The sequence below is a fragment of the Clinocottus analis genome, unplaced genomic scaffold (genome assembly GCF_023055335.1).
Source record: "Clinocottus analis isolate CAN_PGR_092001 unplaced genomic scaffold, fCliAna1.0.p SCAF_4, whole genome shotgun sequence".
Classification (NCBI taxonomy): Eukaryota; Metazoa; Chordata; class Actinopteri; order Perciformes; family Cottidae; genus Clinocottus; species Clinocottus analis.
This window is the reverse complement of record NW_027176153.1, coordinates 19552556-19570295: the sequence shown is the minus strand read 5'-3', so window position 1 is coordinate 19570295 and position 17740 is coordinate 19552556. Positions and strand designations below refer to the sequence as shown.

Here is a 17740-nt window from a genome sequence, read left to right as displayed (position 1 = left end):
ATAAACACACTGTGCTCTCCTTTCGGGTGGTCTGTGCGTCCACGCTGCTGTGTTCGGATGTACCTCGCGGTGCTCTCTGCTCTCCTGGATGCTGCGTGTCGGGATGCGGACACGTCGATAACAACTGTGGCAGTCGCTGTGAACTGTGCAAGCGTTGCGAGCTGAGCATCTGCTTCCTCTATCTGGCTCCTCAAAAAGAGCTCTGGCTCGGTCATCCTGACATCCTAAAAGGGCTTAAAACCATGCTAATAATTATAGGGATTGATTCATTCTCAAAGTTTTGTTTGAACAGAATTCATGCTAGTTCTCACTGATGTTCAAAATAAGAGCCTCAGAAGGTCTTTTACCTTTTTTTCCCTCCGTTTTGTTGATGTGCTAAAAGGCCCGATCCGTCATCCCAGCTGTATCGTGGGAGAGTGTGCGTGGTCCGCATACTGACCCGTGGGCCATGGAGTCTCCTGTTAAGCTAAATATGCATCCAGTGGACTGTGGCCATGGGGATTCACTCGGGATTTGGCTTGTAGATACATTTTTTTTTTTCTTAAATTAAAAGCCAATCAATTAAAAGTCGTAATACGACATAAAATGATGAACACAAATAGCTTTTTAATGACAACACATAAATTGTACAGCTGGGCCTCACTGCCAGCGACTTGGAGACTTGATGCAACAGAAGAACGACATTAATTCTGAAATGATCCGTCCATAAAAAGACACCGTAAAGCGCAGACATGAATCTGGCTGTCCCCGTCTTCCCGCTTGCAGCACTAACCACTCGCTCCTCTGCGGAGGCTCGCAGCGCTCATACTAACTAGCAAAGACGCCTCATCTCACACAAACAGAACTGCACTGTGTGGAATATATTTCATTTGCATGATTGCATGTGGCGAGGTAACACTTTTTTCCTTGAGATGTCACCCTTTTTTATTTCAATCGAGGATCTGCCATAAACAATGTGAGTTGTTCGGAAAATAATCACTGCTGTTTTCCAAGTTGTTACCTTCTTTTATTTTTAAATCGACAACATAATGTCATTCTCTCATGTCATTATTGCCTCCTGTGGGTGTAAATAGCTATTAACTTTTGTTTAATTCAGGAGAGATGATCCCCTCTCATCCATGCTATCCACCTTTTTTTTTCTTCCTAGCCCCGTGATATCTTGCATGAATAATGTGCGCATCTTCTTTTTTGTTCGAACTTTTCCAGAAATAAAAAAATGTGGGAACACGACCCGTGAAAAACGGGATAATGTGATAAAACCTCTACGTGAGCACGTCGGCTTAGCTTTAACTGGAATTGTACGGAGATCAGAAGCAAGTTATGCCGTTTTAAAACTGCACAAAGTAAAACGTGTGGCTTAAACGAACATAAACTGAAAATGAGACGTCGCTGTTCCCGCCAGCGATGGAACATTCTCATCTGCCAAAAGAAGACAAATCCTGAAACAGCTTACTTATCTTGCTACTGTTATGATTAATATGTCTGCTTTTAAATACACACTGTTGTGTTCCACCTCGTTTCATAAAACGCCCCTAGCTTTACCGCTATGGAGGTACCGATAAGCCTCCGAGTTATCCGGACTGTTCATCCGTTCACTGTCTGGAGCGACATAATGAATAAAACGGCTGAGTATGCTACTTTTCATTATCAAAGGCCTCTTCTTCATGCTTGTCCCCACATCCCTCTGTAGTACAGAGGCAGAGGTTTTGATCACATTATCCCATACAAGGTGTAACAGGTTGAGTTCTCACCTAATATATTTCCCTAAAATATAAAATAAAAAGAAGAGACACCTGTAGTGTACCGCTTTCTCTCTTCCATAATGGGACTAATAATAGAAGTTGCGCTCATAATTCACGGAGGTGGGGGAGGAAAAAAAAAAAGGTGGATATATACTGTAAATGACATCGGATGATGCGCATGATTTACACAACACACCAATGGTGCGTGGTGCAAGTGTGTACAGAGAAACTAAAGTGGTGTTTTTCACAATGTGTGCGTGTGTGTGGGTGTGCGCGTGCATGCAGGGGAGAGGAGTGTCCAGTCCCAGGCAGCCCCACAGCTGTTCCCCAATGGTAAATATGTGTTCCTCTGACTCCTCTCTCTGGGGGTCTGTGGGTGTGGGGAGTAGAGGAAGCGGAGCTAGCGGGCACTGTTCAGGCCATTCCCCCACAGGGGCATCATCCCTTTGACCCCTTGACCTCTGACCCCCTCCACTCCCCTTACCTTCCTCTTTCCTCTGTGAATGCCCTCTCAATAACAACCACTGGCCGCGGCCACGCCTTTCTAAAACACAGCTGCAAACAGGGAGCCTCTGAGCAGCAGTGTGGACGTTATATAAAGCGATGCAGATTCACTGTTGCAATGGAGAGACGTGACATATTCAGTTTGACAGTGGTGGTACGTAAGTATTGTTTTGAGGTAGTTCAGTATTCATGTAATGCAACTTCATCTACTTAACTACAATAAAGAGGAAAAGTATTGTACTTTTCTCTCCACTACTTTTATCTAACAGCTGTTAAACACACAAAATAAAATATAAGAACGGCGACAGATGTATACGAAATTAAAACAGTTATTTGTATTCTATTGTGTGTGTATATATATATATATATATATATATATATATATATATATATATGTATATATGTATATATATATGTATATATATATATATATATATATATATATACATATATATATATATACATATATATATATATATATATATATATATATACATATATATATATATATATATATATATATATATATATATATATATATATGTATATATATATATATATATATATATATATATATATATATATATATATTAGGGCTGGGCAAAAGCTGAAAGCTGAAAAAAATGAATCGCATGATTTTTCTGCGATTCATCACGATGAATCACATTATGCGACAAATTCAACAATGAAGTGAAAAACTAGTGTATTGCATGCTTTTATCTTAAAGTAATGTAACCAGAACAATATAACAGCACTCTGGAGCAACAACAAGTTAACATACATACATATACAGTTTATAAATATTTTTTCTTTTTTTTCTGAACAGGTACTGTTCAGTAGTAAGGGTCCCTGTGAGGGACAAACCACTCCTTCTTTGGTCCATGTTCAGTCTGTTGCTTAGCTTAAAGATGTTAAAGACCAGCAATTAATTAACTTTATACAAAAGCAATAAGTGCTGTTCATGTCTTCTGTTCAGTTTTTCTTACTCAGTGGAAAAAGTCCAGTCTGTGTTGACTTGAACAAGTGCACCGACGTCTGGTTGAATGAGGTGGAGATGTGAAGGACAGCTGACAGGTATCAGAGGCGGCTTTGCACGATTAATGTTCGGTGAGCTTGCAGCGTGAGCTGCAGGTAGTCTGACCGCTTTGAGAGGCGACTCGCTCGCGAGGTGCTCGATGAGGACAGAAACTACAGAACAATACGTGCTTTCACGTCGGGCTTAAGTCGGCAAATAGTCCGGTAATGCTACGGAAGTGCAAGGGCGGACCAAAATTATTCACCTTCAAAGTAAAAGCCCCCAAATTTTTTTAATTTTAAAATTTTTTTTAAATGCAGTTAACGCATGATCAAATAATTAACGCTGTTAATCGATTGAAAAGTTACCGTGATATTAACGCGTTGACTTGCCCAGCCCTAATATATGCATATATATGTATATATATATATATATATATATATATATATATATATATATATATATATATATATATATATATATACACACACACACACACACACATATACACACACACACACACACTAGAATTCAAATATCTGTGCAGTGTGTATTTAAATAAAATAATTTAATTTATTTGGTTTTTCACAGTGTGTAAAATGCAAAGTATGTGTACAAAATAAACAACAGTGGGGCCCTTGTCACATTTCAGGTGTGTTTGGGTGTGACTTGCCCTCTAAACTTCTCAGATAGCTTCATGTAAATACATGTGCGGCCCAAATAGGTACAATTATCTAATATTTCCTTTAAAAAAAAAAAAAAGACAACGGTTAAAGTATTTTTTTAAATTTCTTAACCCTGCAGCATTTATCATACAACAGCCCTCTCATTTTTATGTTGTGACCCTCTGGAGGGGCCCGACCCCTAGGTTTGGAACCACTAAGCTATCCAACAGTACATACGGTATTTACAACTGGCTGCACCTCGAGCAACAGTAAAATGCTGCTTGCACGTTGACGCATCAGTATTGACAATCTAATTATGTCATTCAAGATAATACAACACGCAAATATGTCTCTGCATATTGAGTCTTTTTATTTTGTTCGTATATTTGCCTCATAATCCTTCTGGACCTTGGTCAGACTTTGATTGCAGGACTATTTATCCACGAGTACACAAGTAGAGGATGCGAACATGTGTTCTGCAGTTTGACTGCTCGACTGAATCAGTTCGTATCGGCACGTCGCCTCCGTCAAAAGTCCAAATCAATTTAAATGTGATTGGCTTTCAAGAGGCAGACCAAAGACTCCGGTCTTATTTGTGTTTTGATACGACTGAAATGAGCGAAATTGAGCATGCACGGGTCTAAACACTCAGCCGCGGTGTTCCTAAACTCCATCATCACAGCCTATTAGCTTTGGTGAGGGAGCCAATAATGTGTCCATGATTGCTTTATAGAAATGATAGAATCACTCTAAACTGGCTTTTTCTTGTCTCTTACAATATTCTATTGCAGGGAATATATGATATTTCTTCTTCTTCTATTTGGTTTTCAAACAAAAATAGAAGGAAAAATGAACAATGGGGCAAGTTTTTTGGGCAAAAGAAGAAGAGAATATATAGAAACCGTTTGCATTTCTATAACATCCCAAATGAGCTTTGTTTTTTAATAACTATGGCAAAGATGCCAAGAGGAATATACTCATAAATCTGCAGTAGTATCAAACCTTGATACTTCAAAGAGATTTACGATTTAATTATATCACGTAAGAGTCTGAGGGAGGAGGTTTGTCCTCGGAGGAGTAGCCTGCTCATGGTAAGATGTGAAACAGTAGTGTTTTAAGTTACTAGTTGTTACTACTGTATGTACACTGAGTTTTCCTCATGCCACACACACCACAACAGTCTGACCTATTTTAGCATTTTGTGTCCCAGTTTCTTTTTTTTCCCTCCTCTCTCAGAAATAGAAACATTAGGAGCAAGAGACATATTTTGCATCCTCCTTTATCAGCTCCACCGTGATGTCTTGCGTTACTGTGCCATCCTGAAACCAACTTTGTTTGCTTTCACAGTTGCACCTCGAGAGAACATTAACAAACTGTTCTCAGCGGGGTTTACTTTCTTTTCGTGTGGTTTTCACGTTATTGAGAGAGCAATTCGCCTCAGAATTTCCGATAACAATTGTGCCTTCTGAGAAAAAAACACCAAGAAATACAAAGATATTTTCCACCAAAGCCATATATTCTCTATGATCAACACCCAGAGAAGCTCTTCCTGGTGTCTTTTTTTACTTTCCACCCCTCCCGTCGACATATTTTCTTCGCGGTCGTCCTAAACGGCCGCCGCCGAGCTTGTTTGTAAACGGTCCTGATGCGAGTCCTGAAGCGCCGCGGCGAGACGTCTCGTGGCTTCCGTTAAAAGGTTATCGACGCTGTCTGAACCCCCTCCTCCGTGTGAAACGCACACTGCGAGAGGCTCAGCGTTAGACCAAACACCCGACACGTCATCTCGGGAGAATATTTACAAAAGTCTGCCCGCTGTTTTCCCCGTAATTGCGGGTCCCAACCCGGTGCGCTGTCGATGCGGCTGGTGCTAATCCAAAACACACAAACCCACACGCATACCAGAGCGTGTGTGTGTGTGTGTGTGTGTGTGTGTGTGTGTTTCTCTCCCCCTGTCTTTCGCGAAAACCATAATGTCAGAAATATTTCTTTGCTCTCCTAACACATGATCATTACAGCTTGGTGAGACGGCTGCCTGACTCAGCGTCACGGAGGCATGCCCCGACACCGTCTTATCGTCTCGTCTGCCAAACCGTCTCCGCTCACACTTTGCAATTATGTGAACCCGCAGCGCTATCCGGTGCTACCGGCTCGGGGCTGAGGGTATACTGGCTGTGGAAGCAAGCAGGGATGTCGGTTGCACGGCCCCCGTCTGTGGGATGTTTGCTAACGTTAGCGTGCAAAAGCTAACCGGTCTGACCGAATAAGACGGCAAAACCAATGGATGTGTTGAGTCGTGATTTACATGGTTACAGTCAAGACACTGCTATTCGGTGTGTAAGTTCGGGTTCAAAACAGTTGACAGCGATAGTAGAGCTTAACCTTTAAACCTTTGGAAACGTGCATTAACTATAGGAGGAAAATAGTTGTAAGTTTATAGTTATGTCTCAGAAATCATGACAACACAAATCCATTAAAACTTCATTGAAAAGTGTCACAAATACAGTTAATTGTAGACAACCCGCCTGTTGTATTCTTTGCAACGTTGCATAAGTCATTTTTCAAGAAGTGATCGTGAACCTTGTTTCATATTTAATAATTGGTTGTATATGTCCCGGTACAGTACATTAATCCATCATGTTCCGCCTGAAGCAGCAACATCCACTAAACTCTTTTGAGCTGTTGTCTATGAAACGACTATAAAACACAAAATTACATCACTCGCGAGCACCTGTTTTGGCTTTGATGCATAATTCCAGTCCACGGTTTATTTATTTTTCTATTTAGAGAAAGAGCTTCACAAAGTTTTATTACGGCCGCTGCAGGCAGTGCAGTTTTAGATTTTAGTGCAGAGGATTAGGTGTTTCCCCGAAGGGATTCTCGTTCGTTATTATATATTTAAAAAAAAAAAGAAACCAGTGCAGCTGCATTCCCTCTTTACTGCCACGTGTGAGCTGCCATCTCCCTGCCAGTGGGAAGCCTTCCACCGGCCCAGCTGTGCTGGCTCCTTTTTAGAAGAGCTGCCAGCCGGCGTCCTGCACGCCGTTAGAGAGATGAGATGTGCTGCTGTGTGGATGACCAGTTGCCTTAGAGCAAGTTAAAGTGATTTTCCAAGTTGCGAAAGCCTTTTTTTCCACTTGTTTTTTTTTTTTGTTCTGAAGTGGGTGTAAGGCTTCCTATAAAGCTGCCAGAAGCTATTAAGGCACACACCGGTCTCCCTTATGTGAGAACAGATTCATCTTGTGCTGTTGCTTAAAATGAAAGTCTCAGTGAAAATTTGTCACCGTCTTGAGAAGAGACCTCAGCGAGTCTGTCCTGACTGGCTACTTTTTTTTTCAAAAGCAGTCTTGCTAACGCGGGGGGGTAAAGATATAGCTGGAATTGCTTTTTTTTTTTATCCCCAAAATGCCTGGAAGGTTTTGTAAAAAAAAAAAAAAAAAAAAAAACAGGAAAAAAGTGTCAGTTTGCTCGCATCTGTCTTGGAAGTCAAACCTTTGCCTCTCACGATGGAGGGAAGACAGATGCCCTGCAGGACGGAGGACGTTTGGAGGTCGTAATGCCATTTGAGCAAAGAGAAGCAAACAACACACACTTTTATAACACATATAGAACATGTGCGAAACCCCTATATCTGGCTGTGTTGGATCTAATATTTCCTAATGACTGTCTCATTTCATTATTCTCAATCACCTTCTCATTTCCTTTCCTCTAAATCTCATCCAGCTGCTGCATTCATTTTCTCTTCCCTTGTTTCCCTCATTTCCATTTCCTCCTGACCGCCTGCTCTGCTTCTTATTGTTTAGCACCTGTTTGACACAAAGTAATGTAACATAGTGTGCCTTCAAATTACTGCATATTTGCTGTTTTTGATGTGGGGGGAAATAAGTAGTTCAATACAGCCTCTACGCCGTGTTTCTCCTTCTGGGGGGGTTTGTCTGACTGCGAGTGCCTGTTTCCCTGCAGAGACCTGCGCGGTGAACAACGGCGGCTGCGATAGCACGTGTCACGATTCGGTGACTGGAGTCCGCTGCAGCTGCCCCGTCGGCTTCACTCTGCAGCCGGACCGCAAGACCTGCAAAGGTAAAAAAAAAAAAAAGCAACGGCATTCAGACCACACTCTGTCCGGCTGTCACCGGATGATTCTCACGCTTTTGGCGCGTTTCCCGGAGCTCCTCTCGACCGCTTGGAGCTCACAGGAACGATCCATTAATTTACCTTGTTGCCACCCTTTTTCCAACACCTCTAGTTGTGTTTTCTCTGCACAGACTACATTATCTACATTGTTTAGCAGCCACCGGCGCTCCGTCGATGTCTGCATTCGTACCGGTTGGCACCAATCTTACACTTCTTTTGTGCTTTTTTTTTTCTCTGCTGCATATTTTCAGTAACATTTTATGATGCCACCTATTTTGACAGTTTTTTTTTCCCATCACAACATAACCATCATCCTCCTTTCTGGGTGGCAGGCAGAGCATCCACAACTCAAGCAGCCTTCCTACTGGAAAGCAATGCTTTTTGTGTGTGTGTGTGTGTGTGTGTGTGTGTGTCTAAAAAAATTTACTTCACACTTAAGGGTGCAATTGAGAATTATATCTGGAGGCTAAGAAGAAGAAAAAAACACTCCTGATTGTCAGAGTTAGACGACTTTGGAGAGAACGAGGACACTCTGAGTTTCCAGGAAAAGCCAGGAGAGAAATCTATCGCCCTTGTACGCTGCATAATGTTACACTAACAACTCTGATAAAAGCACATATTATATTAGTTTGGTCTAACACGCAATGAGAAGAAAACAAACCCGGGCAGATCTGGCTCCAGAAAACGGGGACTTTTCTGTAGAAAGATGGAGCAAAGGAAGGGATGATTTTATTCCTTTTCAGATGCATTTATTTCAACCAGATGATGAAGCCTCCCTCAAGAGACAGGCGCCTCATTAGTGATGATGATTTAGAATTAATCAGAGCTGCTGCCAAACTCGCCAAGGCAAGAGCACCATCAAAAGCTTGGGGATGAACACATGATATATTGATTGGGTATTGGCTCCAGAAATGAAGAGCAGAGTAACTGGATGGAGATGGCCGACGATGATGATTGAGAGTTCTCTGCCGCGAGGCTTCGCTGTGTGAGAGCTGCGTCCCATTACAGCCACAAACAAACTGGTTTGAGCCCTTCTGCGGGCCAGTAAGGAAATCCCTGAAGCTTATTTTCAGTTTCCACCAGACTGTCACGGACATATTTATTCTATTTTAGAATAGTTCTGCACCATCAGCTAAGCTGCTTTTTGTTCTTATGTCTTCTCCTTGTTGTTCAGATTCAACATTTTTTTTCTGAACTCTTATAAACTTTTAGTGTATTTATATCGACAATAGATCATGTGGCTTCTTGTATGTGACGCCCGCAGAGAATCAGGAGCTTGAAAAAAACCCCAGCTGTACATCACCTGCCCAGCACCGAAGTTAGCGACCAGCTGCTGGACCTCGTTGAGCATTTAGCAGACACTTTCCTGGTGCAAATCAACAACAGTGCTAAAAGAAAGTGACGGAAAAACACAACTCCAAATGAAGGACGTTGTTGCTTTGGAACGGCCGGATGTGTCTTTTTTTTTTTTTTGCTGTAAAGGAAACAAATGTCAGTGCGGCGTTCACTGACCCCCAAAACAAGTGCAATTTTCTCTACTTTTCCTTTGTGATGGGTATTTTGATGTATCCGCCGCTGTTGATGGTATTCTGTTTGCAGACATCGACGAGTGCCGCCTTAACAACGGCGGCTGTGATCACGTGTGCAGAAACACGGTGGGCAGCTTCGAGTGCAGCTGCAAGAAAGGCTACAAGCTGCTGACCAACGAGAGAACCTGTCAAGGTACGTAGCCCTTTTTGGAGTCGTCTGTAGACCCCAAAACAAACGTCAATGTACTAAGTCGTTGTAGGACCCCAAATTAATTCTTGTGTTTATTGTTTGTATTTGTTCAGCAAAGTCTTGTGAAAAAAATGTATATTGTAACTATGAACATCCAGCATGATATGAGCCAGATTCCCCGAAAATGCCTCCTGGAGCGGTCTATAAGACACCTTTTTGGAAAGATTAGAGCCTAACGAATTGAAATCTGCAACAAAAATCCCACTAAAACAAAGTCTCGGCCTGTTACGAAGGAGTTTCAGTCAAAACAAACTGTGTCGTTCGGTTAAAAAATGGAAGAATTACCAATTTTATGACAAAAGATTGTCTGAATAGGGCATGATGGGACTTAAAATTGGAGCGGGAGGTTTCCAAAAGGTTAAACATAGTGATTTTAGCATTGATTACCAGGAATGGTGAACCAAGAATGTCCTCCAAATAGCATGTGCTCCCACCAGCCTGCAGGGAAGCCAAACCTGGCCTCTCTGACTTGTTTGTCTGTGATATTTGGTGGTAGCCATCGCTCAGCAGGAGGGAGGACTAGCTGCAGAACAAATAAAGACTTTACCATGGCCGAACCCAGGTGTGGGGAATTAGCGCTCCGACTCTAAAACCTCTGGATTCCCGGATGAATCGAGCCCCGACAAAACATCTGGTCAAAGAAGACAAGCGGGCTGCAACTGTGGTGATCAGCCTCTCTCTCTCTCTCCGAGTGGAAAAACAGATGACATGCTATTTTTCTTTTAATTCTCCTTTCTTTATTGATGTGGTCGATCAATATCCAGCCGGGTACACATCTATGTCGTGCAACGGGGGTTCAGAATGGCTGCACTGAATCACACCATCGCTCTCTTCCCAGTACACAAACATCTTAACGTGTCACATGGGCTTTGCAGCCACTTTCTTGTCACCTCAAATCTATTTTTTTGGTGGGACGTCTTTCTTTCTGCATTCAGAGCAGAACAATGCAAAAAAAAAAGTTGAGCGTGGTCCGCGCATGTAGGAATGTAAATCACAGTTTGCTTTCCGTGGCTCCGTCATGTGCCGTTCGGAGGCACGGAGGGAGGGGGGGGGGGGGGGGGGCAACTTTGGAACAGCGTTGTCCTTGTTTGGTTGCTGTGTGTTTTGTCTGCGGAGAAGGGCCGTGATAAAGCCTCTGCTCTTGTTGAGTGAGGTGTTGCCACACTACTGTCTGCTGCTTATCCTCCTCTCCACTCATTCTTTTAATTTTTCTCACCCCTGGAACGAGAGAGCCAGGCCAAACAAAAGCAGAGGGCCTCTCGATAAAGCGTCAACTTTTATCTGAATGATTTCTCCCTGGTGTTGTGTTAGACGCTGAGATTAAAGGGGTGTACCATGGATGTAGTATTGCACTTCCATAAAGTTGGGGAAATCACAAGACACTCAAAAAAAAAAAGTCCGAAGCAAAGCAGCTTAGGCCGAATTATCCTCACTTTTACTCCCTCCAGTGAAAAGCTCCAAAAAAAAAAACCCATTGTATTTCCTATAATGCAATGCGATAGAACCTATTCTTGGTGAACAATGAATTTACAAACAAGGATGATTATGGTGTTCAGGAACCTTGACATGTGAGGAAATATAACTAACCAAATGCATGAAACCCCACTCACTTTTAATACTTTCTGCTCGAAAATCCAGTTGTGTTGTAAATCCTCTGAAATGTATAAATCAAAAATCTGCAAAATACAAGCAGAGATGTGTAAAACTGTACAAATTGATACCTGACTGCACTAACCTTTCACTGAACTGTGTTTTATTGTCTTTAATGAGACTATCCCTGCCAGTTTTTAACGCACAACTGTCTCCGAGCTCAATCCAAGATAACCCTTTCCTCACAGTTGACTCCGCTCCCTTTTGAGCCACAGATCCGTGCAAAATGGCAGCACTGCCCTACAGTGCTGTTAATGAGGGCTTGGTGGTGAGTCGCGGCTTTCTGTGACACTTAAATAGACGTTTGCTGTCTCCGCGAGGTGTTGAGATGTGTAAGCTGAACTCTGGGGTTTATCTTGGTTTAAACAGTCATGGTGTTTCCCTGCTGTCAGTGGACCACGGCCCATAAATCAGGACGGGGCATGTCTGCTGAGCCTCCGTCAGCATTCCTCCTCCTTCAACAACCTCCTTCTCGCTCCTAATCCACATGAGGGCACTCAGAGGGAGATTCAGATGTTTTTTGTGCCAGAAGGAACATTTTGATAGAGCTCTTTTATCCGTTCCGTATAAACAACGGTGACCTTTTCTCCGTTCCAGCCAACCTCATTTGTCTCCTTTTTTTTTTTTTTTTTAGAAATGTAAGACCGAGCCGGGATGCTTTGAGTCCTGACACACAGATGTGTGTTCTGCAATGAGTGGGCAGATTAATAGAGAGCAAAGAGAAGAAATGATTGATGGAAACTCTCTCTATGTTCCCCCTGCACGTATACACATCACCTCATGATGCCGTCTCGCCAGGCCGCCGCATACCTCACTGTAGCTGCCTGATAAATAAGGGTTGTGCTGAAGGAGTCCCAGATGTCTTCACACACCTCCTTTTGTGGTGCAGCGCAACACAAAACGATATAATGATAAGTTGCACGTCGACTTCTGGCGTCACATTTCGAGGGTAAGCTGAGCGACCACGCCCATTTCCCAGAGACTCTTCACTCTTAAAAGTTTGCTGAGCAAAGTTTATGCTCAATATGCCAAAAGAAAACAACACTTTTGCGATGCCTCATGCGGCGCGTGCAAACCCATGCTGCTCTGCTCCACCACTGCTGTCAGGAAGCTCCTGGGGACGAACAGCGAGAGCTGTACGAGAAACATGTTCAGCTTTATTTGTGATAACTTTACATTTTTCTCATGTAGAACAAGAGCATCACTTTTTAACTTTTTCTTTAAACTTTTAGACATCGACCTGCAGATCTCCCACAAAGCTCTTTGTTAACCTACATGCTCTTAACCTCAAATCATTTTTTTTCTTCCTTGATGCTCGACATATATTAACCTGAACGCCCTGCATCGAGTTCAGCCGTGTACATGAAGGAATGTGCCCAGCGTGACTGTGTGAATCTTACGTGCAGTTCCATGCAAGATGTGTGCAGACGTTTATCCGTCTGTCTTTTTTGTCTCCTTTCAAGGTAACCCATTATTTAACCAAACTCCTGTAATTGCTGTGAAATACCTGCGTCAACTGTTTAATGGCGGCTGGCGCTGCCTCATCACCCAGAGGAGGTTTCAGATAATGTGGATGAAAGCGAGTTATTCCTGGGGAAAATCCTGGGAACCGTTCTTGAAATTAGACAATTACAGTTAGACATCCAGCAAAATTGTTGCACGTCCCCCCATTTTCTCCCACCACGCGCTGCCCGGGCTTGACTCTGGTTTTTTATTACGATCAAGGTTGCCTTTAATGTCAGCAGAAATCAAATATCATCTGTCTCCTGCAGCTTCATGTATCAATCCGTCTGGTCTTTAAGCCCCGTGACAATTTAAGCGACTTGTCAGCATGCATGTGTAAGAAAGCAGAGGATCTCAAAGAGATGAGACGGGGAGGCCATATGAAAGACTAAAAAGACATATAGAGGCTTTACTGCCGGGCAGGAAAGAGCTCTTGCTATGTGGATTTGTAGGACCAAAGACAGTAAAAGCAGACCTCATTCTATCTGCATCTGATATTTATTTAAATGCTAAGGATTTTAAACCATATGGCCTCCGAACCAAAGAAAGAGACGTACCACTGTGGGGATTCTAACCTACGGTGTGGTTAAGAGGAGAAAAGGGAAAGTGATTGGCGGGTTTTATGAGCGGAGAAAACGGCCCTTCAGCTCCTATTATTGAGCAGAGAGCAGACGCTCTTCTGACTCCTGCTGTTGTTGCTTGTTATTTCAGAAAATACTTCAAGAATTCCATTTCAGTACATCAAAATGGAAAACTGAACGACGGCAGGAGGTCAACCACTTTACCGAGTACCAGACGGAAGACGTCTTGCTTTCAAAAGATGCTTTTTCTTTTTGTTTTTTTGTCGTTGTTGCCATGTGTGTTTTGACCCATTTCAATTCCTGACAAAAGATGAAAACAGAAGAAGAAAAAAAAAAAGTGCAGTTTGAAGATCTTTTTCGTGTGATTTGTTGAATTGCTTTGAGAGGTTTTCTAACGGCGTGTCTTTTCTCTCTGTGCAGACATCGACGAGTGCTCTTTCGATCGCGCCTGCGACCACTTCTGCGTCAACTCTGCCGGAAGTTTCCAGTGCCTGTGTCACAAAGGCCACGTCCTGTACGGCCTGGCGCACTGTGGGGGTGAGCCGGCACGCCTTGTCTCTTCATGTGAATCTCTCCTGGCCGTCGCTCTGCATCCTGCACCTCTCCGCTGGCCCTCCTCCGTTGGTCGCTCTGATGTTTGACAGGAACGAAACACAACTAATGTTCATTTAAGTTCCTACCGACAGCTTGAAGCCTCCTGCGACATGCTGTCTGTAGTCAAGGACCAGAACAGATATTTCTAAAGCGTGCTCCTTTACTTTGGTATCCTACTTTTCAGCCTGTGGTTGTTTTTAGCCATGCTAGCAACTGAGCTCTCTGTCTGTCAGATGGTCTTTTGTTCGAGATGGAAACATCTCAACAACTAAATGATAAATTGCCACGAAACTTCATACAGAGATGCGTTGTCTCCAGAGGACTCCGGCAATCTCTTTGACGTTTCCTCAAGCGCCACCATGAGTTTGATATTTGTGGCTTTGAGGGAACAACTCTTCTATTGATTTCAGAGGGATTCTGGACACACATTCATAGCTCCTAACTCTTATACTTTTCCAGTACTTTGGCTCATATCCAAATGCCAAATAGCTCAACTGTGTTTTGTGTTCAATGCGAATTATGCTGACGTGTCGTAATAAGATGTTGAACATTAAATGCAGAACAAAACATCTGCTAAACATCAGCTTGTTAGCATGCCGGTGTTAGCATGTAGCTCACAGAGACGCTAACCTGGCCGTAGATTCTTAGTCTTGTTAGATAATGTGCGTGAAACTCAACGTCATTTGTCAACTTCATGCGTCTTGAAAGGTAATTCATCAAAGTGAACATTTGGTCATTTGAAAAAAAGCTTTTTAAATGAAGGTAATTCCATCATCTGACCATTTTGAGTTGCTTCCTAACAGCAAGTCATTCATACCACAAGATTGGTATTGAAGTTCATTTGTATTGTTACATTTTTCACCATCAGACGCTGCATGTCACCTCGTATAGTCTCTGCATGCAACTGCTTTCTTGTACAATAACTACATTTGATCTTTCTCGAGCCAGTTTCAAGTCTCTGAAAGTTGATTTTTTTTAAAAATCGATTTGAAATGAGCGGAAAGCAGGTGGTGCCTCCGAGGCGGGAAATTAATCTGAGAACTTTTTCTGCACTTGGCAGCAAACGTGAGATGTTGGTGATGTGTGCTGTAGTTACATGAAGGTGGAGGTGGAGTATGACCATGTTCATTAAACATTAGCAGGTACCTACAGTACTCTGGTGTGGAATAGATAGCAGAAACAGCCTTTGGTGTCAGAAGGAGGTGTGTGGGGGCGCGTCAGATCTGCCTCGCAGGCAGCAAGAGGCCCGCCAGAGCACATCAGGGTTTTTTTTCGCGGCGGCCCTTTGATGGGGTGTGTATCACCAGTAAGAATCTGCTGCTGTCTCCAGCGCCTCAGGGCCTCGCAGAAGTTCTGGGAGAGAGACGGAGAGAGACAGCATATGCACTTGAAATACATAGCTTTGCAGTGATTTGTTCTTTTCTTCTTCTTCTTCTTTTTTGTTGTTTGTAGTTTGACAGGTCGGCTGATCAGGAATGTTGCAACAGAATGTAGAATAAGAAATGAGACCAGAGAGCGTTAACATGTACGATATCGTGAAGTCACAAACACAACAGTGGAGTGAGATACACCCCTTTAAAGAGACAGAAACGGGACCGTCTAAATGGAACTTGCCTTTTTTAACCTCCATTTCTCCACATGTTTCCTGTCTACATTTTGGCAGTCTAATAAAACTAAACCTTCAAAATGTTTGTTTCTTACGACACAAGAGCCACATACAATTTTATTTATGTAGCCCAACTGCACAAATTTGCCTTACAGGGCTTTACAATCTGTACAACAAAGGACATCCTCTGCCCTTGGACCATCGGAGAAGGAAAAAAACAAACTTTAAGGGGTTGAAAAAAAATTGAGGAAACCTGATAAGAGAGGCAATAGAAATGTAATGGAGTACAGAATAAACAATGTAATAGATTTACAACATAGTCAATCTGCATGACAGAAATGTAGATATGAATAATATGAATATAAAATAATGGCATTAACTGTTTCACAGTGGAAGATATGTATTAGTATCATGCAAATCTCCTTTTTGAAGCTCAGTTGAGACTGAGCGATGATCATAATGCTGCTGAGAGCTTGTGTTATAATGTAAAGGGTTGCTTTCATCTCATCCACCCCTGTATATATGGTTGAAACACACACACACACACACACACACACACACACACACAGGAGGAGGCTGTATGAGCTGTCAAAAACACCAGAATTGGATTTGTAGGGCTTTTACTAACGTGATGGACTGTGATCAGGCCGCAGTGAGCTGCTGAATGGAGAGAAGGTGGTCGGGCGTTAAGTGACTCCCGATACCATTGTTGAGAGAGAGAAGGTGATGAATGATTTCCTCTTTGCTTTTCATCGGCGCTGTCAGAACTGTTAGATAACCCCAGAGATTTATGGCGCTCTCCCCGGTGTACTTTTTTTTTTTTCACTCCTGGCCACAACCAAGGTTATGTTATTCCACGTGTGGTTTTATCAACCGGAATATAACTGCCAAACAATCCAGAAAGCCTGTGCTCAGTGTTTAACAATAGACTCACCCTAAACAAACCCAATTAGGTCAGCGACCTGCTGTCGAGCATTGTGCCGGGGCCTGTCAACATTCCTCCCCGAGTGAGATTATATCCAGCCATTCTCCCTCTCGGCTAGCAAAACAATCCGATCATTTTTAGCTGAACTGGTCGGGAAATGAGTGAGACTCAGAGCAGTTGGGACTAAATACTTTGTAATTATTTTTTAATTTACCTCATCTGAGCCAACCGGCATTGCTCAACAGAGGGGCTTTCTGCTGGAGCTGAGAAATGCATGTGGAGATCGGAAAGAAAAGCATGAATTGAATCTCCCCTGAACGGGGAAGTCTATATCTTATCGGTTCATTTGTAAAAATACTGAAGCTGTCCAGAATGCGTTCCTCCTAAATACTCACGTTATGGCGTTTGGGACTGGGAGTTTCTGACGTTGATGACTCAGAGCTCGAATGTGATTTTTAAATTGCGAGGATGTGCAAGATTTCCACGCACTCTCGGAAAACCGTCACGAAATTCCTCTCAAATTACACAAAGCCATTGTTGAGTCTAACTGTCAGTTTGTCTTTTTTGTTGTTGTTTTTCTTTCCCCCGCTCGTCACTGCTCTGTTCTGTAAGAGCATGCAAACGAAAACACTTCGGAGGAAGGTCGGAATACATGTCTTTGGCTTCAAGTATAAGAGGAACAAAGAAGTCAAAATAACAGTGGCTGGCAGATGAGCGGCGCTCCCATCAGAAATTCATTAGAGCTCTTTGTCCTTTAAATTGAGTGCGTTGATGCAGAGGATGAGCAGCGCACCTCTCGCAGCATTTCCGAGCAGCTCTGGCAACACTTTGCCGTTGATGAAGTCCTCATCATCTTCTTCTTCGGGGATTGCTGAGGCACGCAGACTGTTTTTATCCCGGCTAAATAATTGAATACGACAACGAAAAGAGCGTTTCACGTCAGCGGGACCAAGATCATCAATCACAGCCGTCATCTGCGTCTCTTTCCCCGTGTCTCTGGCGCTCGATGGCCGCCGGCCTGCATCTGCATCCCAAATGCTTTTAT

The 17740-nt window shown here is 42.8% G+C and overlaps 1 protein-coding gene across 3 annotated transcripts in view; it reads left to right on the top strand.

Annotated features, from left to right (window-relative positions):
• The window catches only part of scube3 (signal peptide, CUB domain, EGF-like 3), a 77464-nt gene that overhangs the window by 50529 nt on the left and 9195 nt on the right, over positions 1 to 17740 (top strand). For 2 of the 3 annotated variants that reach the window (XM_068597473.1, XM_068597475.1), the window contains 4 exons: positions 2028 to 2075; positions 7887 to 8003; positions 9657 to 9779; positions 13991 to 14107. In XM_068597473.1, coding sequence (XP_068453574.1) covers positions 2028 to 2075; positions 7887 to 8003; positions 9657 to 9779; positions 13991 to 14107 — 405 coding nt within the window. The remainder of the gene's footprint in view (positions 1 to 2027; positions 2076 to 7886; positions 8004 to 9656; positions 9780 to 13990; positions 14108 to 17740) is intronic. The other variant, XM_068597474.1, reaches the window with a different exon arrangement.